Source organism: Dipodomys merriami, unplaced genomic scaffold (assembly GCF_024711535.1).
Source record: "Dipodomys merriami isolate MVZ:Mamm:240054 unplaced genomic scaffold, mDipMer1.0.p SCAF_200, whole genome shotgun sequence".
Taxonomy (NCBI): domain Eukaryota; kingdom Metazoa; phylum Chordata; class Mammalia; order Rodentia; family Heteromyidae; genus Dipodomys; species Dipodomys merriami.
The window spans coordinates 1,746,492-1,769,610 of NW_027203383.1; the positions used below are offsets into that span (position 1 = coordinate 1,746,492).

The 23,119-nt window shown below is 57.2% G+C and overlaps 1 protein-coding gene across 3 annotated transcripts in view; it reads left to right on the forward strand.

The window, feature by feature from the left end:
* Positions 1-21,461, forward strand: part of LOC138833119 (inositol-tetrakisphosphate 1-kinase) — a 165,172-nt gene extending 143,711 nt beyond the window's left edge. For 2 of the 3 annotated variants that reach the window (XM_070031465.1, XM_070031463.1), the window contains 6 exons: positions 3,763-3,861; positions 4,172-4,212; positions 6,597-6,762; positions 11,898-11,965; positions 16,040-16,202; positions 19,542-21,461. In XM_070031465.1, coding sequence (XP_069887566.1) covers positions 3,763-3,861; positions 4,172-4,212; positions 6,597-6,762; positions 11,898-11,965; positions 16,040-16,202; positions 19,542-19,906 — 902 coding nt within the window. In that variant the 3' untranslated portion in view covers positions 19,907-21,461. The remainder of the gene's footprint in view (positions 1-3,762; positions 3,862-4,171; positions 4,213-6,596; positions 6,763-11,897; positions 11,966-16,039; positions 16,203-19,541) is intronic. The other variant, XM_070031462.1, reaches the window with a different exon arrangement.
* Positions 21,462-23,119: the final 1,658 nt, after the last annotated feature.

A 23,119-nucleotide genomic window follows, 5' to 3' on the forward strand; every position in this document is an offset into this window, starting at 1 on the left:
GGCCGAGGCGGAGGCTGGCCTGAGCTGCCTGAGGTTGTTGCTGTCCTTGTGTGGGCAAGGCCGGTGTGTCTGCGGGAGGAAGATGGCAGGGTTGCACTGAGCACCTCTGGCCAGTGAAGGCAGCCACGGTACCCCCCTGCGTGCTGTAGGTCGTGGTCCTGCCCCCAGCCTCTGGTGACCTCTGTGCCTTGCCCCATATGGGCTGCACTGAGTGTTGGGCCCTGGCCCTCGTTCCCTCTGCCTGGGGCCACTTTCTCCCTGTGAAGGGGGGCTGATGGCTGGGTCGGCATGAATGGAGGCCAGAAATGGGCTCATGCAGCCTGGACACTGGGGTCAGAGGCCAGAGCAGTTGGGGCTCTTGTGGTCTGTGGCCTGGTAAGAGCTGCCCTGGCTCAGTCCTGCTCCTGTGGCAGTGCCAGGCCCCGAGCTTGAGATAGGAGCATCTCCCTGCTGGGCCGCTGGGCTGCTCAGTCTCATTGCCCTCTTCCCAAGTGAGGAGAGAGACTGGCAGCCAGAGGAGCTCAATGTGTGGGCAGCCAGCACCAGATCAGGAGCTTGAGCAGGCAGATGTACCCTCTCTTTCCTGGCCTACTTGGCCACTGCAACCACCTAGGCTGCCGTCTTCTATTGGAGGCTCAGAGAAGGACGCTGCGAGTCCAGCTAGCGCTCCATGCAACCCATTCATTTGGAAATGTCTTCAGAGCTGGGAAGGTGGCTCAGTGGAAATGTCTTCTTGTTCTTGAACTTTTCCCAGACATATCTGGGAAAAGATGGCTCCCTTTGTCCCTTCTGGGACTTCACCTCAGACTTAGATTGCTTTTACCAGAGAAGAGCATTAGAGTTTGTCAAATGCGCTCTGTGTGTGTGTGTGTGTGTGTGTGTGTGTGTGTGTGTGTGTGTGTGTGTGTGTGTGTGTGTGTGTGTGTGTGTGTGTACGTGTGTACGTGTGTACGTGTATGTGTGTACGTATGTACATGCGCGCTTGCACATACACCTGTCCTGGAGCTTAAACTTAGCGCCTGAGTGTTGTCCTTGAGCTTTTTTGCTCAAAGTTTGCAGTCTACCCATTGAGCCACAGCTCCGTGTCTGGTTTGGTTTTGGTTTTCTTGTTGTTTGTTGTTGTCATTTGGTGGTTAATTGGAGATAAGAATCTCTCAGCAGTTCCTGTCCAGGCTGGCTTTTGAACCAGATCTCAACTGTCTAGGATTACAGGTGTGAGCTACCAACACCTGGCTCAAATGTTTTTTGTACATTTGAGTTTGGTCCTTACGGTGAGGGATGTGTTTCCAACCTAGTGATTCCTAAAACTGAGAGCCAGGCTCTTGGTGGGCACGTTTCCTGATGGGGGCAGGGACTGTGGTCAGTACTGTGCGCTGAGTTAGCGTGCCCAGCAGGTACCCCTAGCCATACCACTTGCCTCCGTTTGCTCGTCTGTAAAAGGGGGTGGCTGTGGGGCTACGTCATGGGGCTCCTCAGAGGGCAGTGAGCTACAATAGTTATGTGAACAGTGGCACACAGGCAGTGGACTGAGATGTTGGTGGTGGTGTTACATTATATAAAAATTTGAGAGCTGGGAAGGTGGCTCAGTGATAGAGTGTTTGCCTTGCATGTATGAGGCCCTGGGTTCAATTCCTTAGCACCACATAAGCAGAGAAAGCTGAAAGCAGCACTGTAGCTCAAGTGGTAGAGTGCTAGCCTTGAGCTGAAGAGCTGAGGGACAGCGCCCAGGCCCAGAGTTCAGGCCCCATGACAATAAATAAATAAGAGGAGTTGTGAGGGGAGAGGTACTAAAATCTGAAAGGCCAGGAGGGCAGGCTAGTGTACCTGTTCTGATAATTCTGGTGTATGTGGGGGTTGTTCTAGAAGCTCTTACAGGAGCTGGCCTTTTCTCCAGCAGCTGTGGAATCTTCTGGGAGAGAGAGGTGGGCCAGGTGCTGTCCTGTTCCATATGGGAGCCAGGATCTGCTAGGCTAGGGAGCTCTGGTCTTCAGCCTGCTTATTGCAGAATCCTACAGTGGGTCTGGGCCTGAGCATGTGCCTGGGCAAGCATTTGCAGCAGTGAGCCTCCTGTATAAGCTGCTTCCTCCCTGGGTGGCTGTGGGAGGCCGTGCCAGCCCTCTCCAGCCTTTCTGCCCAGACCTTGCTTCTGGAGGGGATGCAGATGGGGCCCTTGTTTGGATAATGGCTCAAGCTGTGTACTAGGACCTGCTTCTCCCCCGCTTCCCCCACCTGGCTTTCCTGACTTCTCTTCTGCTGCCCTGCGAGGTCAGCCTGTGCCTGCCGTGCTGCGGACCGTTGGGTGACCTGGGCAGTGATGGCTCTCGGGCCTCTGCTTATGAATTTGTGCCACCAGGGGCTGTCATAGCACGTTGAGGGTGAAGTAACTGCTCCGTGCAGAGAGCACACAATTGCTGGCTCCCGACCTCCTCCCAGGGCCTGGAGACATCCCAGTACCCCGAGATGTCGTGCCTGTTTGGAGCATGGACTTTGCAGGGTGGGGTGGGGTGACGAGGGAAGTACAGACACTTTGATATGCCTATGCAGGTCTCACCATGGTTTTTCCGAGCTAAGTAAGACCTCCCGGCTAGCCAAGCAGTTCAAAGCTCTAGGGACAGCACTCTACTGATTTGCTTTGCGTTTGGGTTCCAAGTCTGTGGGTGGCAGGCCCCACTCATGCTCAGCCCTTCCTGACCTCTGTGCCCAGAAGCACAGGGTGGTCCCACCTCCTGGGAGCTCCTGGTCTTTTCAGGGAAGAGGACTATGCAGTGGCAATAGCACACCAGTAACAGTCATCAGGGACTGCCTTTTCTCACCAGTGGTTGTCTTCGCCCCCTTCAGTACCCAGCCACAGGTACCCCATGATTATAAAGCAACCCGACTTCCAGAACTTTCCCCAAAATTGAACCCAGTGTTGGATCCACGGGGTGGGTACCGAGGAGAACATGAGGCAGGGGTGCAGCCTGCCCGACGTGTAGCTGCTGGAGGGATGTAGGGAGCAGGCCTGAGAGCGCTGGGAGTGGAAGGCTGAGGGGCTCCGCTGTCCGTGCCGGGGGATGGCCGTGATCAGGTGCCTGGCCCTCAGCGTAGGCTACAGATCGGGTGTGATGGGCCTGAGCTGTACTTCAAGCACCTGGGAGGCTGAGACGGGAAGATTGCAAGTTTGAAACCAGCCTGGGCTACGTAGTTAGATCTTGTCTCACCAACTTCCCCTCAGTTTAAAAAAAAAAAAGATGACAAAATAGTACCCTGTTACACGGCCCCTCGATGTCTAAATATATGCGCATTTAAAATAAAGGCTGAGAAATTAGTTATGTATCTGTGATTATGACTTTCTGTATTTTTCTATGCTTTTCATATTTCCCAATTAGCATGTACAAATCTTGTAACTATTAACATATTTACTAGAAAGTGTAATGAAAGCCGGGTGCTGGGCTCCTGCATCTAATCCTAGCAACTATTCTCCAGAGGCTGAGATCTGAGGATTGCCACAGTTCAAAGCCAGCCGAGGAAGAGATGCCCAAGAGAATCTTATCCAGTTAACCACCAGAAAAACTGGAAGTGGTGCAGTGGCTCAAAGTAGTAGAGCACTAGCCTCGAGTAAAAAAGCTCAGGGACAGCTCCCAGGCCCTGAGTTCAAGCCCCATGACCAACCAAAACACACACACAGGACTGCAGAGCTCGGGCAGTCTGGCCGGGAGGGGCAGGGGCGGGCTTGTGGGTGACCCAGGAGGGTGCTGACCAGTCAACTTCCTTCTGCCCTAGACGAGCGGATCTGCTCACCACCCTTCATGGAGCTCACCAGCTTGTGCGGGGATGACACCATGAGGCTGCTGGAACAGAACGGCCTGGCGTTCCCCTTCAGTACGTACCGCGTCTGCCTGGCGGGCACTGGGGTGGGGAGGCACCGGGTTCCATCTGCAGTCACACCGTTGAGGTCCTCACATGTAGACCGAGGATGCACTTCCTGCCTGGCCTGTGCGCCTCTGTCCATAGGCGCTGGACGCAGACATTTGTCACCAGGGTATCTTGGCTCCCACCTGCCTCTTCTGCCTTTTGGCTGCAGGCATTCTAAGAACTTTCTGGAAGCACCCACTCCTGTTATATCTGCCCCGTGTCTGTATGGGTGAATGGTCCCCCTAATTCCTCTCTGCTTTTCTTTCTCCTCCTACAGTTTGCAAAACTAGAGTGGCCCATGGCACCAACTCTCACGAGGTGAGTGGAGGACTCGACTGTCTGCCCTGCCCCCCTGTATGTTGCCCCCCCACCCCTGTCAGCCATGTCTTCCTGGGACCCTGCTGAGTTCTGCAGGCCGAGCCATGCCTAGCCTGCTGTAGTCATAGCTCCCTGGCGGGCAGGAGCCAAGCAGAGGCACCAGGAGACCCAAGAGCTTACTCTAAAGGCCCCTGAATCCACAGGGAGGGGCCCACCCCTGAGACCTCTCAGCCATCATTACCTTCACATACCACCTCGCTAGGGTGAGGGGCTCAGCTTAGGGATTCGGGGGACACACATCACCCAGGGAAGGCACAGCCATTCAGCCTGTCCCCGACTTTCTGTCCTCTGGTCATCGGCAGCCGGCTCTGGGCTGAGCCCAGGAAGGCTGCTGACAGGAAGCTCTGCTGGTGCTGCTGGCTCAGAGCAGCGGAGAGGGCAGGCGGCCCCCAGCCATGCTTGACACCCCCCTCCCCCCCTGCGCACAGGCGCCAGGGAGCTGGTAAATCAGGAGCCCCTGCGGGATGTGTGGGAAGACAGCACGCATGTGAGGACTTTGGGACCGGAGGAGCTGCGGCCATGTAGGGCGGGGAGGGGGCAGGGGGGTTCCCTGGACACCATGCTGCTATCCCGCACAGCCCCGCCTAAGCCCCAGGAGGTGTTTGCATGGGGTTCTTTTCCCCACAGGCTGGGGAAAGCTGGTCCCAGGGCAGTGTTGTGCTCCCCCGGTGAGGACTAAGCGTGGAAACCTGGCCGCAGTGACCTTAGCAGATTTGGGCTGCATTCTTGTCTCGGGCAGATATTTATGGGGAAACGTCTATAAACAGCAGTGTCAGAGTAGCAAGGGACAGGCTATGACAGGGCTGGCTCTGCCGTGGGAAGGAAGCCATCGCCTGCGGCAAAGGGCAGCTGTCTGCTGGGGTCAGAAGCCTCTGGCGTCCACTGTGGGCACTCTCTCCGTGCCATGGCTGCCCAGGCTCTCTGCCACCCCAGCAGCCTGGAGCACGCTGCATGAGCAGACCCAGAAGGAAGTAGCAGACTCCAGAGCAGCTATAGTCCCTACCCCGCCCACCCCCCAACAGCTGCTACCCCAAATAACACTTGTGTTTCAGTGTGCAAGTGTGTGTGTGAATGCTGCTGCGCTTAGACCAGGCCATGTGAGGATGGATAAGCTCAGTCACCCCCTTTCCCTCCCTCCCTCCCTCCCTGTTCCCCGCAGCTCAGTACACCCCAAAGCCTTCCTGATGGCTGTGGGTGCTGTTGTACAGATGAGGACAGCGGGGCTCAGGCATGGCCTGTGCTGTGCACACAAACTGCCACAGAGTCCGGCGCCCCTGGGTCCTTCCCTGCCCCTTACACTGGCTCAGGGTCATTTCCAGCCTTCCTAGCACATATGCTAAGCACTTTGTGCTTTCGCCACACAGCCCGGCTTTCGGTCGCATCCTGCCCAGCTGAATGCTAGGCATGCAGGGTGGCACTCCATGCCTGCTGGCACCAGGGCAGCACCTAGCTTGAGTAGCCAGCTATCTAGGCTGCTCAGCAGCCTGAGACTATGCATGTGGCTGCTTCCTGTGCCCTGTAGGTTGGGGACTAGCGTGGCCTGGCACTGGCAGCTGGCTCCAAGGGGCACCCCAGCCCCTCCACCCCACCATTCTGCAGACCAGCCTCGGGGAGAGTCGAGAGGACGCAGCTGCCCCTCTGCCCGCCCTCTCTCATCCTACCCTGCCTTCCACCTGGCACATTTGTCCTCAGAGGAGCTGAGGACGGGGCTCACAAGAGCATGCTCCTCTTTTTTGATCATCATGCACGATCAGCATGGCTGGGTGCTAGGCAGCCCCGATTCCCATCCCCGCACTGTCTTCAGCAGGAGCTGCTCGGGGCCTCAGTGTCTTCATAAGGGCCATCGTGAGGGAGACCCAGGTGGCTCACAGAAGCCGTTGATGACCAGCTCTGGCCTGGGGGTCATGTGTGCTCAGCAAGAGGCAGTTTTGACCAAAGGCCTCCAACTCCTGGTCTATATTCTTCCGCTTCCTGTCTCACTTCTTGGGTCTTTGTGGAAGAACCTCTGGAGTGTCATATGTGGCACCCTAAGAAGGCCTCATTGCCTGGCCTAGAGAGAAGAACGCATTGTGCGACCTATCGACTCTCCGTGGCAGCCCAATGGATGTGGGGTTTCCCAGGGCCCGCAGCACAAATGAGTTGTTCTACAGGTGCTTTCTTGCACCCCACTCCTCTCCCTCTGGCCTGAGACCCTTCCTGGGGGAGTCTTCAGGCAGCAGAGCCAGGGACAGGAATTGCTGGAGGCGCCCTGGGTAGGTGACGAGCACTTGGATGGAGGCTGGAGGGCAGTGGACTGAGGCAGCTTCTGGTTTCTGTCTCCCCAGATGGCCATCGTGTTCAACCAGGAGGGCTTGAGTGCCATCCAGCCACCCTGCGTGGTCCAGAACTTCATCAACCACAATGCTGTGCTCTACAAGGTGTTTGTGGTGGGCGAGTCATACACCGTGGTCCAGAGGCCCTCACTCAAGAACTTCTCCGCGGGCACCTCAGGTAACGCCCCTTTGCTGGCCAGGGCTGTGCCAGATCCTGGGGCGGGGCTGGGTGGGCTACTCCTGGAGTGGTGGAGAGATGACTTCATGTTGAAGAAGTTGGGGACCCCTGTTCTAACCAGCCCACTATAAGCTGCAGCGGTCAGAGCCACTGGGAACTCCAGGTAGCCCCCAACAGCTCCCCACACTCAGGACCTTTTCTGGACCTTACAGGGATGAGAGGGCGTGGCTGGCCAGCTCTCTAGGGTCTTCGTGGGAGGAGAGCCGGTGTGCCCGCCGCTCTGCCCTGCTGCCCTTTCCACACGAGGACACCGAGTGTTAGTTAGCTGTGGCCCAAGGCACATCCACTCTGCATTTCCCCCTGGGGAACCTCAGACCAGTGAGTGGTATAGTCACCCTCCCATGTCCTCACCCCTTGTCAGTGAGTGGGCTCTGAATCGACGGTGCGGACCTCTGATGGCACGTGGCGGTAGTGTTTTCCCAATGCTGTTATCCTTGAGGCCTTGGAGCTGGTTCTCTAGGAAACAGACTGTGGACCCCACTGAGGTGCCAGCCATTTGCTCACTTTCATCCAGGCCAGCCACTAGTTGTCCTTGGCCATTTAAAAACTGACACCAGGCGCTAGTAGCTTATGCCTGTAATCCTATCTACTTAAGAGGCTGAGTGCTGAGGATCATGATTCAGGCTCAGCCTGGGCAGACAAGTTGGAGAGAGACTCATCACCAAAAAATCCAGCAAAAAGCTAGTCTAAAAGCATGACCCAAGTAATAGAAGGCTAGCCAAGCAACTCAAGAGCCTGGGTTTAAACCTTGATTATGGCAAAAAGACTACTTAACTCTCAGTTAAAGATTTGCTGTGACGGGGTTCTTCAGAGCAATGCTGTGATGGCCCTGAAGCTTCTCTGAACAAGTTCCAAAGCTCTGTGGAACAAGATCGGTGCCCTGGGGATGAATGTAGCTTTCCAGGGAACCTTGCGTTGCCTGGTGCAGTGACTAAGCGAGTTGCCTACCCCTCCCTGCCAGGAAATGCTCTCTGTGAAGCCACTGGCTGGTCCAAGCGGCTCCGTCTCCATCTGAGCAAGCAGAGGTGCACCTCCCTCCCGTCCTGCCCGAGACTCCCGTCCTGCCCGAGACTCCTGTGCTCACCTCACATCACATCCAGGCAGCTGCTCTTACTGTCCCCGTCCCACCATTCTTCCCTTGGGTCACTATTTTCTTTGCAATAGCACTTTGGAAGTGAGCATCGATTTTCATTTCCCTTCTGAGTCCAGGTGGCCTTCTGAGATAGAGTTCAGGGCAGCCCCACCCTAAGCCGGCCCAGCACGGCTCACAGGGGGCCGTGGAAGGATGGGAAAAGCACATGTGATGTGTGCTGCCTACAGGCAGTTTTCCAAATTGTGGATGGGAAAAAAAATTGACATTTTTTACTACGTCGTCTTTAGCGTTTTCCTGGTTTTTTTTTTTTTTTTAATCCATGCTTTGGCCAGGTGCAGTGACTACTCAGGAGATGGAGATCGGGAGGATCATGGTTTAAGACTAGCCCAGGCAAAAAGTTACTGAGAACCCATCTCAATAAGTAAGCCAGGTGGTGAATGCCTGCAGTTCCCAGTTCTAGGGTAGGAGGGCCATGGTCTGATGCCAGCCCTGGGCAGAAACATGAGACCCTACCAAAGAAAGGCCTGAAGCAAAAGGGCTGGAGGCATGGCTCAGGGGCTAGTGCTCCGAGGGAGAACAAGACTCCTGAGTTTAGACCCAAATTTATTTTTTTAGACATCTTCTTTATGGCTATGAAAAGTGCAGTAAGCTAAGAATAGGGATAGGGCTGCAGCGTGGTGGTAGTGTGCAGGACGCACTGAGTCCCAGTCCAGCACCAAATCACTTCATCTCTAAAAGGCTGAGCACCAGATTTCCATTCTTATTTACTGAAGTGTTTGTCTGCTTCTTTCTCTCCCTGCTTGTAAAGTGCTAGGCCAGTGTCTGCCCTGCACTGGGAGCTGGGAGCACAAAGCCAGGACTCTTCAAATATGGGTTTTCTCTCATGGCCATTTCTAGGCCACAGAGTGCCACGTGAGGGCCTAGTAGCTTGTAGTGTGTGCTTCTTGTTCTGTGCCCACAGGGTTCTGGGGTAAAGTGGTGTGTTTTGGCTTTCCCGTGTGTGTTCTTTCTGGGGCAGATGCATGTAACCACACAGCCCCCAAGCTCTGGATGAGCTAGAAAGGGGGTGCCCCTGCCCAGCATGGCAGGTAGCAGCGTTCATTGCATCCACACTAGGACATGAGGCCCTTCTTGGGATAGAGCAGGGACTGTCTTCTCCACAGCTACCCTTCTCTCTCGACTCTCAGACCCACTGCCATTTACTCTGTGTCAGCAGCTCCGACGTCAGGTGTGCAGCTCGTACAGCCCCTGGCGTCTCGAGGGTGAAGCTCTTAGCAGGAGAGCTGAGGTCAGATGGGCTTGTGCCAACTGCCAAGGACGACATGGAAATGCACTTGGATTCTCTGCCTGGGGTTCACATTCCAGGCTGCTCTCCTTGCTCCCCCTTTCTGCAGGGTGGGTCCCTTATTGCCCACCTTGACCTCTGACACAGCAATACACAGGAGCCTACTATATGCTCCTCTTGGGCAGGAGTGATACTTTCTAGTATACAGTGCAGGGTTAGCAGATTTCTGCAAAAGGCCAAACAGTAGTTATCCCCAGAGAGCTAGGAACTCTGTAGGTGCAGGTGACACGTCTTGAATTCTGTATCTTGCTTATCTTGACTCCAGATCCCCTTAAGCATCACAGAAGGCTGTTTTTACTGAGCCTGCCACAGGCCCACAGTGCTGTGTGGGGTACTGGGGTCCAAGCAGGGGCCGTCAGTGGGGAGAGAGAGCTCATAGAGGAAATGTCCGAAGGTCTGATGGTCCCCTGTGGTGAGGACTCCTGGGGAAATAGACCTCTAGGTGAGAGAGCCACGCGGCGCTGTCCTCGGCATAGGTGGTACTTAACAGTGGGGGGACGGGACAACATAGCCACCCTCGGCAGAGAGGCCAAAGCTCTAGCGGCCGTGCCAAAGAGCTGCCCTGCCACGTCGCTCCTTCCTTTGAGGCTGTTTTTCTTGTCTGTAGACTGAGAGCAAAGCTGTTACTCCTTTCCTTGCCAGCCCGGGCAGGAAAGTCTGTGAGACTCTTACCTCCAGTTAACCATCAGAAAACTTGAAGTGGCTCAAAGTGGTGGAGCACTAGTCTTCAGCAAAAAAAAAAAAAAAAAAGGAGCTCAAGAGCTCAGGGACAATGTCCAGGCCCCAAGTTCAAGCCCTACAACCGACAACAAAAAATGATGAGCTTAACCCCCCCCCCCCGGCCCCCGCCACCTCCCCAGTTACTTCCTAGTGACAGACAGTGCTAGGAGCTGTTTTCTACCCTCCACCTCCCCGCCCCCCACTGTGCACTTGTGAGGTGCGAGGCCTGTGCAGACTATGCAGTGGGCAGCAAGAAGCCCCCGAGCAGGCCTCAGGCTAGAGCAGCACGGTAGTAGAGATGGGGGTGGGGAACCCCCTGCAGGTCTGTGTTCATGTGATCCTGCCACAAGAAGCTAAGGGGATGTGGGCTGCCCGGTTCGGCGGGCACAGCAGGCTCCTGGCGCAGCTCATCGCTTCCGGATGCCCACCATGTATTCCCCCGACCAATTCCTCGCCTCCCTGAGCTTCACTGTGCAAGAAGGCCTGAGTTTGGGACGGGAGCATGTAGAACAGGAGAAGGAAGGCAGGGCCTGCAGAAGGCCAGAGCGAGCACCACAAGTGGGGAAGCTCTGCTCTCGCCTCTGACCTGTCGGGCTTGGCCACCCCACAAGGCTGGCTCTGGGCTGTTGCCCCGGGAGCGAGGTCAGTGGGATTGCCCGGCACAAGTCCCGCAGGGTGTTTATTTTTCCCAGGCTCCTCCCCAGGACCATCTCTCGTGCCCCCCGTCTGGACTGGCTCTGGTCGGAGCAGCGGGAGGACTGTCGGGCACACCCGGGTGGCCAGGGGCCTGTGTGCCCCACTAGCGGGAAAGATGCCAGGTACACCTCAGCGCTTGCCTGCTTGGCCTCTGCCCGAATCACTTCCTCATGCATGATTGGTGCGGCGCCCAACAGTGCCTGGGCTTCTGGGGCCTGGCGATCGGAGCAGGCTCCCTAGTGCCGGCACACAGGCCCTTACCGGTGCCCTTCCCTCGGGGTCGGGTCCTAGGGATGGTCACTGTGTCTTGGGATGAAATCCACCCTACTCTGCAAAAACTGGAGCCCAGCCAGCAGGGTCCCTTGGGGGGCTTCCTAGCCCAGAATGGTCCTGTGCTGTTCTTGGAGGGGACGCCGACCAGGAGACGCTTCGCCAGAACTGAGACTTGGGCTCGTAGCTTTGTGATCCCTGCCTTCCCTCTGTATGCCCCCTTCCAAGTGGGCTTGAACCTTTTCCGCCTGCCAGAGTGACCTTGGCTCACTCCTCTCCAAGAACATGTGTCCACCGTGGATGAGCACTTGGGCATTCCTGGAATGGGTCTGCCTCTCTGGGTGCCCCAGTGAGGCACAGAGGAACAGGGGTGCTGGCAGCAGGGGTGGGGGTGTTTTCAGAGGACAGAAGTCATTCTGTGACTTTTCTGGAGTGGGCCTTCCGGAAGCTCTTGTTCTCATCTCCAATTTTTTTTTTTCTCTCTAAAATGTGGGAAAACATCAGAAAACTGTATCTTTAGCTCTCACACTAGTGGTACCTGAATCCACGCGCATGGGGGTTTTGGACCAAATGGCATTTACTAGACCTCTTCCCTTTGGACTTTGTCTCGCTTACATAGCCCCCTCCTCCCAGCCCCCTTTTGGTGACATTTCTGTGTACACATAAGGCTGGGCCTTACGTGTATGACACCTGGGTCAGATATTGTAAGACTATAGTGAAGAGGGCCTAGTAAACCATTTTATATGAGCAGAGAAATTAAAATGGGAGCCTCAAATGGACACATGTCCATTCAGGGCACAACTGGGGGCTCCCAACTACCTAGAGCCCAGGGTGCTGCCACTGGACACAGCCTGACACATGATCGCTCCTGGCTGGTGTGGTGCTGTCCTCTAGTGTTTAGTGGTGGTATTGCATTCCTACCTAATTCTGTCTACCTCTCTGCCATTTCAGATCGAGAGTCCATCTTCTTCAACAGTCACAATGTGTCAAAGCCAGAGTCATCGTCCGTCCTCACCGAGGTATGTCTCTTCTGAGCTACACCTATCCAGGCTTAGGAATGGGGGTGCTGTTTGCCGTGAGGTACCCCACCGATCATTCTAGCAAGCGAAGGTGGGAAGGAGGGCTCAGGGCCCAGGTAGCTTCCAGAGCTCCTCTGCTGTGCTTATCTCAGGCCCTTGTGCTGGTGGGCATTGCTCTGTGCACACGACTGGCAGTGAGTGGTGAGCACACAGGGTCTGGTGGAAAATCTTCCTTCCCTTGGTCTCCAGATGGGGCCAAGGCAACACCACTGCCCCTTCCCTCCTGACCTCGGGTGAGTCCAATGAGCAGTTAAGAGCCTCTCTGATTACTGAGGTGGTGTGAGACATCCTGGCCCTGACCCCATGGCTGGGGGTCAGTAATGTCCCTGTGTGCCAGGCCGCAGCCCAGGTGCCCGGAAGCCTTAAGCCTCCTAGGAAAAGCGAAGCTCTCAAAGAGACTTAGTCACTTCCTTCGCATTCAGAGGCACAATTCACCCGAGGGCCACAGTCGAGCATAGGTCTAGTTTTGCTACCATGGCTAAAGTCAGAGCCCTCTGCCACATTGCTTCCATCCTGTGTCCTGGGAGGCGTGGCTTTCCCCTTCTTCCTCCCCCTGCTGGACTTACCAGTGAGAGCTGCCACCCACCCAGTGTCCAGCCTGGCTCCTCTGTGTTTCCTGCCAGGGACCTGCCCTGGTCTCCTGCTCCGCTGGAACCAGATGGCCTGTCCATCCCAGAAGGCTCTAGTTCCTTTGAGGAGCCAGGATGAGCTGCAGAGTCGATAGAGCAGCGTAGACAGGGACTTGGGCACCATCCTCCCCCAGGAACAAGTCAGAAAAGCTTTGGCAGCAACCTGTAAACGTCTAGATCTTTGAGGCTTTCCTCCCACTCTGGCTCGAGGCTTGCTCGTGAGGGCGGTCAGTGGGAGCCAGCATTTGGCAGCTTTCCATGAAGCTGCCACTGCAAAGATACCCACGTGCTCAGTGCCACCTTTACCCCTGGGGATGGCAGTCTGCTGGATGCCCACCGGTGGGCCCAACGGCTCCATTCTCCTGACACTTGTGACCAAAAGCATGCCCACATTCATCTTTCTACCCCACACCCACTGGGGCTGTTGGGAGAGCAAGACAAGAACCCCACTGGCCTTGAAATCTCACCTCTCTCCTCAGCTGGTACCCTTGATATGGATTTAGCTCCACCTGAGCCTGCGGACCACGCTCCTGGTCCCCTTCCGAGTCACTGCGGGGGTGCTGAGTGGCACATGGGCTCTCACTGGGTTGTGGCTCAGGGGGGAGCTCTTGCTTACCACGCTGGAGGCCCTGGATCCATCTCCAGTGCTGGCAGAAGAACCACCACCAGAGGCATGGGCCCTGACTGGACCCACTGCCATCCATGGCCCTGAGCCTCAGTTTCCTCATTCTGCCCCAGAGTGTCTCTGTGAGACTCACTTGCACATGTCAGCCAGGATAGGGGCCAGGGGCCATCTGGGGCCCTGTGTGATACGTGTTTAGCCCCTCCCTCCCTTCACTGGAGTTCAACCCCCAGGCAGGATTTCTGTGCCTTTCTCTGGTCCCAGGCTGGCTGTTGGGGTTGGGATAATCAAATGCTTTCGGGAGGATTTCTGAGATTCCTCAGCACTGAGCTGAGAAGTGCTTTTGTAAACAGTGCATCAGGAGATGGAAAGAGCTGCCTGTCTGCCAGGCCTCGGGGCCTGCGCCTCACCCAGCAGCGGGCTGCGCCTCCGTCCCCTGGTTCTCCCAGTTTCTTGGCCTAGCTGTTTTTGTTACCCCATGTGTTGGGGTGAGAAAACGAGGTCTAGGAGGTTGCTGTGCAGCTCAGGCGTGCAGCAGGGCCAGGCTCTGCCCTGTTCTCAGACTTAGTGAAGACGCTGGGCTGGGTGACCAGCAGCTTTCCCCACAGGTGACACAGCAGGCATGTGCCCAGGAGCAGACTGGTCCTGTTGCAAAGAACGGGCGGGAGTGGCTTGAGGAACGCATGCCAGGAAGTCCTTGTTGTCCACTTCAAGTCAAAGGCCATTTGTCTTGGTGGCCAGGCCTTTGTCCCTCCTGACCCAGCTTTGAGGTCTTTAAAAAGTTGAGATGAGAGTAAGATTTGTAAAATTAACCCTTTTTTTTTTTCTCTCCTTGGTGCTTTTACTGGGGCTTGAACTAAGGGTCTTGCTTTGCTTAGTTGTCTTTGTTCAAGGCTGGTGCTCTGCCACTTGAGCCACTTTGAAAAATTTAACCATTTTATTTAACTTTTATTTTTCTGTCAGTCAAGGATAGTGCTCTACCTCTTTGAGCCACACAGTTCCACTTGTGGTTTTCTGGCGGTTAATTGGAGATAAGAGTCTCAGAGAAGCCGGGCACTGGTGGCTCACACCTGTAATCCTAGCTACTCAGGAGGCTGAGATCTGAGGATTGCGGTTCAAAGCCAGCCTGGGCAGGAAAGTCTGTGAGACTCTTATCTCCAATAAACCACTAGAAAACCAGAAGTGGGGCTGTGGCTCAAGTAGTAGAATGCTAGCCTTGAGCTGAAGAGCTGAGGGACAGTGCCCAAGCCCAGAGTTCAAGCCCCACGACCGACAAAAAAAAAAAAAAAAAAAAAAACAGTCTCAGGGACTTTCCTGCCCACTCTACCTCCTGAGTACTAGGATTATAGGCGTGAGCAACCAGTGCCCAGCTATAAATTTAACCATTTTAAAGCCAACAATGCACATTGGCATCCACATCGCATAGCTGCCCCTCTGTCTAGATCCAAACCTTTTCTCTCCCTGTTCCTGTGAGCACTCTGCCCGCTCCTTCTACTCCCAGCACCCAGCAGCCCTGATCTGTGTGTTGGCCTGCTTCTGACATTTGTATAAATGGAACACAGCTTCTCTCCCTTCCCAAGGTTCATCATAGTCTGTCTTTCCTGTGGTCAGACACTGTTTCCTGACCACAGGTCCCTGAGCTATCCATTCACTCGTTGATGGACACTGGTTGCTGGCACCTTGGACCACTGGGACTAGTGCTGCAGTGAGCACTGGGGTCAGCGTCTCTGTGAGTCCCGATTTCAGGCCCCGGACAGAAGCCTGCCAGGACCAGGACTTGCTGGGGCATGTGGGAGTTTTCACTGTAACCTTGTAGTCCAGCTGCATTTCTTCTTTGAGCCTCAGAGAACCACTGCAAGAACTCCAGTAATGATCAGGCACTTCATTTGTGCCTTGTTGTTTTCCCCAGGATTTAGGGGTACCCCTCAGGTCTCACTGTCCCTACCATGTCACAGACCTCCTTATTCCTAAGTCCCAGAACTGGGGAGACGCTGCTAGCATTTGAATCCAGATCCCCTGACGACTCCTCCTCCATGCCTGTCCCCAGTCAGGCTAGAGCAGAAAGCAAGTGGGCTGGGTGTCTTTGGGGGCACGGTAGAGAGTAGGGGGCCTTTCGCTGAGGGCTGGACATGGACCCCAGAGTTGAGTGGGCACAGCAGCGAGCAGCCCCTTTGGGAAAGGCCAGCTGCGAGATGGGAGCTTCCCTTAGTTCACGCTGGCTAGGAAGACAGACATGCCTGCCTCCGAGTTCTGTGAGGACTGACGGCCGCTCCTCAAAACCCTAAACTTCACGCCCGCAGTCCACCAGTAAAGGTAGGCGGGGGTAGTGGTGGTCAGGGCGTCTGTCCATACCCGTGCCTGGCTCTGCACCCGCTGTTCCCAGCCATCTCCCGCAGACACTCAACCTGTGTGCTCTGCTCTGCTGGGCCCTGCCTAGGGCCTAATCCTCCCACCTTCAAGGCCCAGCTCACTGTCTAGGTAGTCTCTAGAGGTTGAAAAATCTGGCTCCAAATCCCTGTGCTTCAGGCTGTGTGACTCTGGATCCACTCTAGGCCCTCTCTGAGCCCATTTCCCTGTATGTAAAATGCAGACGCTGACACTGCCCCCACCAGCGCATGCCCGGTCCTGGCGGGACATGGACAGCGGTGGTCCTGGGTCTGCCCTGCCTCCTGGCTTCGAGGACGGCAGCTCACATCCGGGTGTGTCTGCGCGGCAGGGCACGGCCCCTCCTCCCCCCAGCCTGACCTCTGTGTGTGTTGGCAGCTGGACAAGATCGAAGGCGTATTCGAGCGGCCAAGCGACGAGGTGATCCGAGCGCTGTCCAGCGCCCTGCGGCAGGCGCTGGGCGTGTCGCTCTTCGGGATAGACATCATCATCAACAACCAGACGGGGCAGCACGCCATCATCGACATCAACGCCTTCCCAGGTGAGAGCGGGCCCGGCGCCCCTGCACTTGGCCTCCCGGCCTCCTCGAGTCTCCCGGTGTCCTCAGGTGGCCGCCCCACCGTGCAGTCAGGCTGCTGTTCCCTCTGGGCAGCCCCAGCCCGGCCTGTAGCATGGGGGCGAAGCCAGTGTGTGAGCCTTGCCACACATGTAGGGCCTGCCAGTCCTGGGCAGGGTGGAGGAACCCCGGGCATCGAGCCCCTAGGGAGCTCCAGGCCCACACAGCCTGAGCACTGGTTCTTGCATCAGCATTAACTGATTGGCCAAATCATTGCATCTCTCGGATCCTCCCAGACCTAAGGAGCTGGAAGGACTTCGAAGGGGACACAAGCCCCCACCATTGGCATGCTGGGAAACGAAGGCTCCTGAAGTGGAGGAATTGCCCCAGATCACATAGCACATGAATGACCAGGACAGGCACCCCGGGCAGGCGCTGCTGCCGCTGCCCTGAGCTGTGGGGCCCTTGGCCGTTATCCCCAGCCGAGCCCCAGCCTGAGACCATTGGCCTGGCGGGGACAATGGGGATCACACATGTGGCGTGGCTGGGGTTCACCAGGTGCGTGTAGAGCGCCTTGGCCCTGCGGCCTGCGCATCCTCACTGAGATTAGAGGCTACTGAGCTTTGGTTGTACATGGCAGAAACAGGCCCTTGTACTTGCCCATGGCCACCAACCTGCTGCGCTCCCTCGATCCTCCTGACTCAGCCTCCCAGGCAGCGGGGATCTCCTTGGCTTGACGCTTGCCTTTCTTTAGTGCTGAGGAGGAGAGCAAGCCCAAAGCACCGCGTGAGCCTTCCAAAAGCCATTCCTCCCTCCGCCAGGCCCGCCCCCTGCCAGGGGGCAGAGAGACACTGCTGCCGGCATCACAGTCTGAGGTGGAAAAACCCAGGCTCGGAGGAGCCCACCCGCACCTTTAGCCGTTCAGCTGGCATTTTCCAGGCAGGGCTGCTGGTTCCACTCTCCTGACACAGGAGGGCTGAGGGGCCGGCCGCTCCTCCGGGAGGCAGCACCGCCACTGCCCAGCCCAACGAGGAGGGAGGAGGCGCCACCCTAGAGGGCGGGCACAGCGTCCCCTCCAGGGGCTGGAGAGGGGCCTTCTGTGATTGGGCAAGGACCATCAGACTCCCGGGAGGGTGCTTTGCTTCCCCGGTCTCCTGGGTGTTTGGGGGGTGGTTTTGGTGGCAGCATAGAAAGGGGGAACGAAGGCCCTGTGGGTGCTCAGATCACAGATGAAGCAGGAGCCACACCAGAGGAGAGTCTGCAGCTGCAGGGGTGAGGCTGAGCCCCGCAGAGGCCCTGAGCTCAGTGCTAAGAGACGGCCCCACAGCCCCAGGCAGCTGGGAGCTGGTACCTGGGAGATAGCTTTGCGAGCAGGCCTAGGGGGACAGTGCCTCAGGCCCACTACACCCCTCTTTCCCGCCCCAAGGGGCCCAGCTCTGGGGCCTGGAAAGTAGGAACAGCAGTAGCAGCATGCGTGATTCCCACCACGCGCCCGGCCTGCCCTGAGAGCTGGGGTAGCCTCGCCTCGTCCTCACAGCCGCAGGCCAGCACTAGACTGCCACCCGCTCTGCTCACCCGTGGTGTGGGGCGGGGGCTGGCAGACCTGTCCTCAGTTTAGGAGAACCCCAGTCGCAGGGCCAGGACTGAAGCCTCGCAGCCCCCAGCCTGGTCTCTGACCTTGAGGTCAAATCCTGGCCCTGCGTTTTCTGTCTGTGACGGTTCAGGGCCCCTCACTTCAGCCCTGTGCTCGCTTCCTGCGGACACGGCAGGGTGGCTTGTTCAGTGCCCAGCGGGTTTCCAGCCCGCGGTGGCTGCTCCGCCCCACTCTGGAAGCACACGGCTGCACACGTGCGCGGCCTCATCTGCCATGAAGTAGTTGCAGGGAAACAGCCTGCCCGGTTTCCTGGTGGCCTGGCCCAGCACAGCCCGCCGCCAGGACCCTTCCCCTGCCAGCATCTGTCCCAGACCGCCAGCCACAGTGGTGGTCACAGCCCTGTGGGGGCCTGTGCCCAGGGCCTCCCTGCGCCTGCGCACCTCTCTCACCTGCTTGCTTTGGGTACTGTTCTCAACCCCGCAAAGTTGCCCAGCAGGGAAAGAGGGGCACCCTGGATTCTGGGTCTTTGTTCAGTGTCAGCAAGATCCTCACCCTCAGTGTGGAACCTGCTGACATTTGCGTCTGTGTGTGGAGTGTTTCTATTCCAGAGACCCAGGCCTGGCCTGGTCGGTCTGCTCCTGTGTGATGACTCTCAGAGCACGGGGCCCAGAGGGCTGCCTGTGGTGTTTCTGGGTGGGAAAACAAACTCAGTTTGGGTCGTGGCTACGGGGGGAGGGGGGGGGCGGACACCACCCAGGTATGGGACTCTGTGATAGCCTTGGAGGCAGAGTGCTCTCAACACACAAGCAGGGGAGCAGAGGCTGGGAACAGACACAGTGGCCACCAGTCAGGCCTGAAGCTAGACTCGGCTGGGTCCCCGGTCCCAGGTCCCAGAGCGCCCATCTGTTCATCATCCCGAGCAGGAGGACCGGGCCTTGGCCCTGCTGCATCTTGTCACATTGGCGCGTGTTAACCAGCCTTGTTACTGTACCCAAATTCCTGGGGTGGGGCTGGGGACCAGCAGGAGGGGTTGGGCCAACACGGAGGATGAAAGAAGATGAAATCGATTGCAACCAGGAGAAAAGAACAGTGAAACCTGTTCAGGTTGTTTGGGGAGGGGGAAGAGGAGAAAGGAGAGTGAGGAGAGGCTGAGGTTGATTGGAATACATTGTAAATATCTAGAAAGGTAGCAACGCCATCTCCTATACAGCTAACGTAAGCCAATAATAATAATAATAATAATGAGATACTAGAGAACAAAAACATTGCTTTCTGATATCTCAAGAGAACAATTTTGAACTGCTTATAAAAGAAATTTTCCCTGTCTAAGGCTGTCTTCCCCTGCTGAGAAAATACAAAGAAGGAAATGAATTATGCCTATGCCACAAGCCCTACCTTCCCGATTCTTCGCTGCCACCAGGCATTTACCAGCAGCCTTTTACAGTGGTGTTTCGTTTAAAACCTGGAATTCTGAGATGTAAATTTTTCGTTTTGTGGCCACTAAGTTTTAACTTTGGAAATGGAACTCCAAGATCCATGATTTGGGGGGAAGGGATCAAATTAATGTTCGACAGAAAACACAAAACTCTAAATCGGTGAGTAATAAATGGAAAGCCGCGGAATCTTTGTTTCAGAATCAGCCAGTGCCGCCCGCAGTTTCTGAGCTCATCACTTCCTCTTCCTCTCTCTTCTTCCTGGCTAACACCCCATGTCTCTGTCCCCCACCCCAGGCTACGAGGGTGTGAGTGAGTTCTTCACGGACCTCCTGAACCACATCGCCAGCGTCCTGCAGGCCCAGAGCGCCGCCACCGCCGCCGCCGCCACGGGGGATGTGGCCCCGCTGAGGCACAGCCGGCTCCTGGCGGAGCAGGCGGGCAGCCTGGCGGGCGAGCGGACGTGCAGCGCCAGCCCCGGCTGCTGCAGCAGCATGATGGGCCAGGACGCGCCCTGGAAGGGAGAGGCCGAGGCCGGCGGAGTGGGCGCGGGCGGCTCTGCGAAGCTGCCGCACCAGAGACTCAGCTGCACCACGGGGGTGTCGCCCAGCTTCCAGCAGCACTGCGTGGCCTCGCTGGCCACCAAGGCCTCCTCGCAGTAGCCACGGAGCCCGGGACCCAGAGGGACAGCACGGAGCACGGAGCGCGCCCGCTGGGCCAGCGGCTCCCGTCGAGGACGCTACTAAGAATTCCCGAAGATCTGATGCTTCTTTGTTTTAATTGTTAACCTGATTCTCTGATGTTGGGGTCTGGATGGGGGGTGGGGATGGAGAAGAGCGCTGCGCAGGTGGCCCAGCCTCCAGGGAGAGGGACACCCACCTGCTCCTGCTGTGCAGAACCCCCACTGAGTTTACACACGCCCGCGTTTTCAACACTAGGTCTGAATGGGGGCGGGGGGCGCGTGGGCAAGTGGTTGCCCTGCAAGTGTGAGTGCACGTCTGTGTCCGTCTCCGTGGCTGCCGTGGGGATCCGGGAGCGAGGCCTGCGCGTGGCTGCCGTGGGGATCCGGGAGCGAGGCCTGCGGCTCCTCCCCGCAGGGCAGGCTGTGTGGCTGAGCAAGCCGTGAACTGTTCCCCCCCACCCCCCTCCAGCCCACACCTGGACCCAGCCCTTCTTTTCCCTCCTGCAGTCTCCACGGCTGGCTGGCTGCCGCTGAGGCTGCAGCGAACAGCTGCCTTCCTCCTCCCCAGAGGCGGGGAGGAGGCTGAGGGCCCCTTCGGGCGGGGAACAAGGCGCTGTGGGACTTGCGTTGTGCTCGCAACCTAGAGAGACAAGAGGAGGGAAGCTTCCCGGGGTGGAGGCCGTGGTCCTGGCCACTGTCACCTGCTAGAGCGCACAGGCCCCTCCCAGCGGCACGGCTGCTCCCTGGGACCCAGGAGGGAGGAGGCCTGACAGGGCCCGGGCTCGGCCGCCCATGCCAGCCTCTGCCCAGGTTTCTGCCGAGGCTTTGAACAAATCCTCCCAGGAATCTTGGGGCCCCTATCTCATCGTCATCGGTCATGAGTGGTCAAGACCAGAGAACTGAAGGGCTGGCCGAGTGCTCCAGCCCAGAGACAGCCTGCTTCTCCAAGGCCGCCACCTGGATGAGGACCTCCTGTGCTGGACGCCAGGGTCATCTGGGCCCCTCCTGGCCAGCGACTCGCTCCTGCTCACCCCTACCTGGTCCAGCAGGTCCAAGGCCAGGCAGCAAGCGCTAAGCCAGGCCGCCCAGGAGCGGCAGCCCCGCCTCACGTTCACCGCGTCTCCACCACAGCAGGAGAGCTTGGCCAGCCCGAGCTCCACAGGAAGGGAGGACAGAACCTCCTCCACCCCACAGCATGTGGAGCCTGCCGGGGGCAGCCAGCACTCCCGTGCCACTCTACCGTGTCTGCTCACTTTAAAAGAGAAAACGGCCCCTGAGCTGTCCCGCAGATGCAAGGGCAAGGACAGGCTGGTGGGCGAGAGCAGAGGCTGCCGGGACTAAGCGAGTTCACAGGAGGCCAGTGCTGATCCTCACCTGTGTCTGTGTCACCTTTCCCAGGTCCAGCCCTGAGCCCCGGAGGCAGGGAAGCGGCTGGGCCTCTTGCACTGCTTCGTCTCCAAAATAAACTACTGAAATCAAACTGCATTTCACATGTGTTTACAAAAAAACATCACTCCCTCTCTTCTGTTGACAGTCTTGAATAAGATGTTCAGTGAAACCAGTCTACCTTTTAATAATAATAAAAAAAAAAATCCTAGGCTGGGAAGGTGGCTCAGTGGTAGAGCGCTTGCCTTGCATGCATGAGGCCCTGGGTTCAATTCCTCAGCACCACATAAGCAGAAAAAGCCAGAAGTGGTTCTATGGCTCAAGTGGTAGAGCACTAGCCTTGAGCTGAAGAGCTGAGGGGTAGTGCCCAGACCCAGAACTCAGGCACCATGACTGGCAAATAAAAAATCCTAGCTGCTCAGTGGGCTGAGATCCAAAGGATCCCAATTCAGGACTAGCCTGGGCAGGAACTAGCAAAAAACTGGGCTGGAGGCATGACTCAAGTGGTAGAACACCAGCTGAGGACCTGAGATCAAGTCCCAGATAGATTACAATCCTAGTCTGCTCAAAAGCAGTCAGGGGTTTTGGTGTGATCCAGGTGCTTATTCCTTACTGTCAGGTCTTACCAATGTGGCATTTAACTCAGGCCTGCACGGCGGTGATGGGTGGACAGTCGGCATTATCTAGGGTGGAAATCGGGATGGATTTGTGCCTTGCCGAGGCCTGGTGGCTGTGAGGCCCTGTCCAGAAAGCAGAACAAAGCATCGGCTGCCCGTTGGGGGAGATTTAAGTAGCCCGGATGAGAGAAGCCTGCCTTCTGAATGTCCATCTGTCCCCAGACATCAGCCACGGGTGGCATCCCCAGGGCCTCAGTGGGCACTGCCTGGTTGAAGTCTGCTCAGGTGTGGCCGCGCTGCCTCTGGTTGGAGCCACCTCCATGGCCCCACTGTGTCACTTGCTTCTGCTCCATGGCCTGGCCCTGCATGTTCAGTGGGTGTGACGGCTGAGGCGGTCCAGGGGCTCACGTTCTAGGCCTTGGGCCTAGTCCGAGGATCCCTTGCAGCCCTGCCTGGGGACAGAGGTGGGTCCCCTTCTGCTCCGGGATATTGAGTATCAGCCGTCTGTGGCTGTCCTCACCCAGAGAACCAAGGAAGGAGTCCACCCTGCGCCAGGCTCTTTTCTGCTGGTGTCATGGAAGGGTCTGGGTTTGCTGTAGCAAACTGACAGCTGCTCTGATGTCACCAGTGTCACTTCTGGAAGTCGTCGGATGCTGCCAAAGCCTCTGGTTACAGGGGTCACCCTGCACGTGGGCCTGCTGGCCTGCCTTTAATCCTGCCAGTGAGGGAGAAAACGACCTTGAGCAAGCCTCGCTTGCCCCAGAGACCTGCCGAGTGGGCTTCAGAGCAACCCCAAACACGCTGGCCCAAAGCTGGATTCCTGCCAGCTGAGGAAAGTTCCCATTGTCTGCTAGCACGCTGTGTCCTTTGTCCAGCCTGGAACACTGGTCCTCGGCTCTTCGATCATGACACAGGCTGTCTGGCCACAGCCATCGAGGCCCTCGCTGATGTCCCTGGGGCTTGCGTCTGCCCTCCCCCTGTTCCCTAGAAACAGAGCATGGCTCTGTGGATCTCCACAGCCCCTCCTCTTCCCTGAACCTTGGCTTGCTCTCCCTGAGGCTCCGGCTGGGCCCTGTGCTGGGTTGTGCCCAGCGAGGGTCTCCAGCACAGGCTACCATGGAGGCAGACGGGTGCAGCGGCCTCATCCAGAGTACCGGAGGCCAGGGAGCCCCGGCGTCCTCGATGGCTCT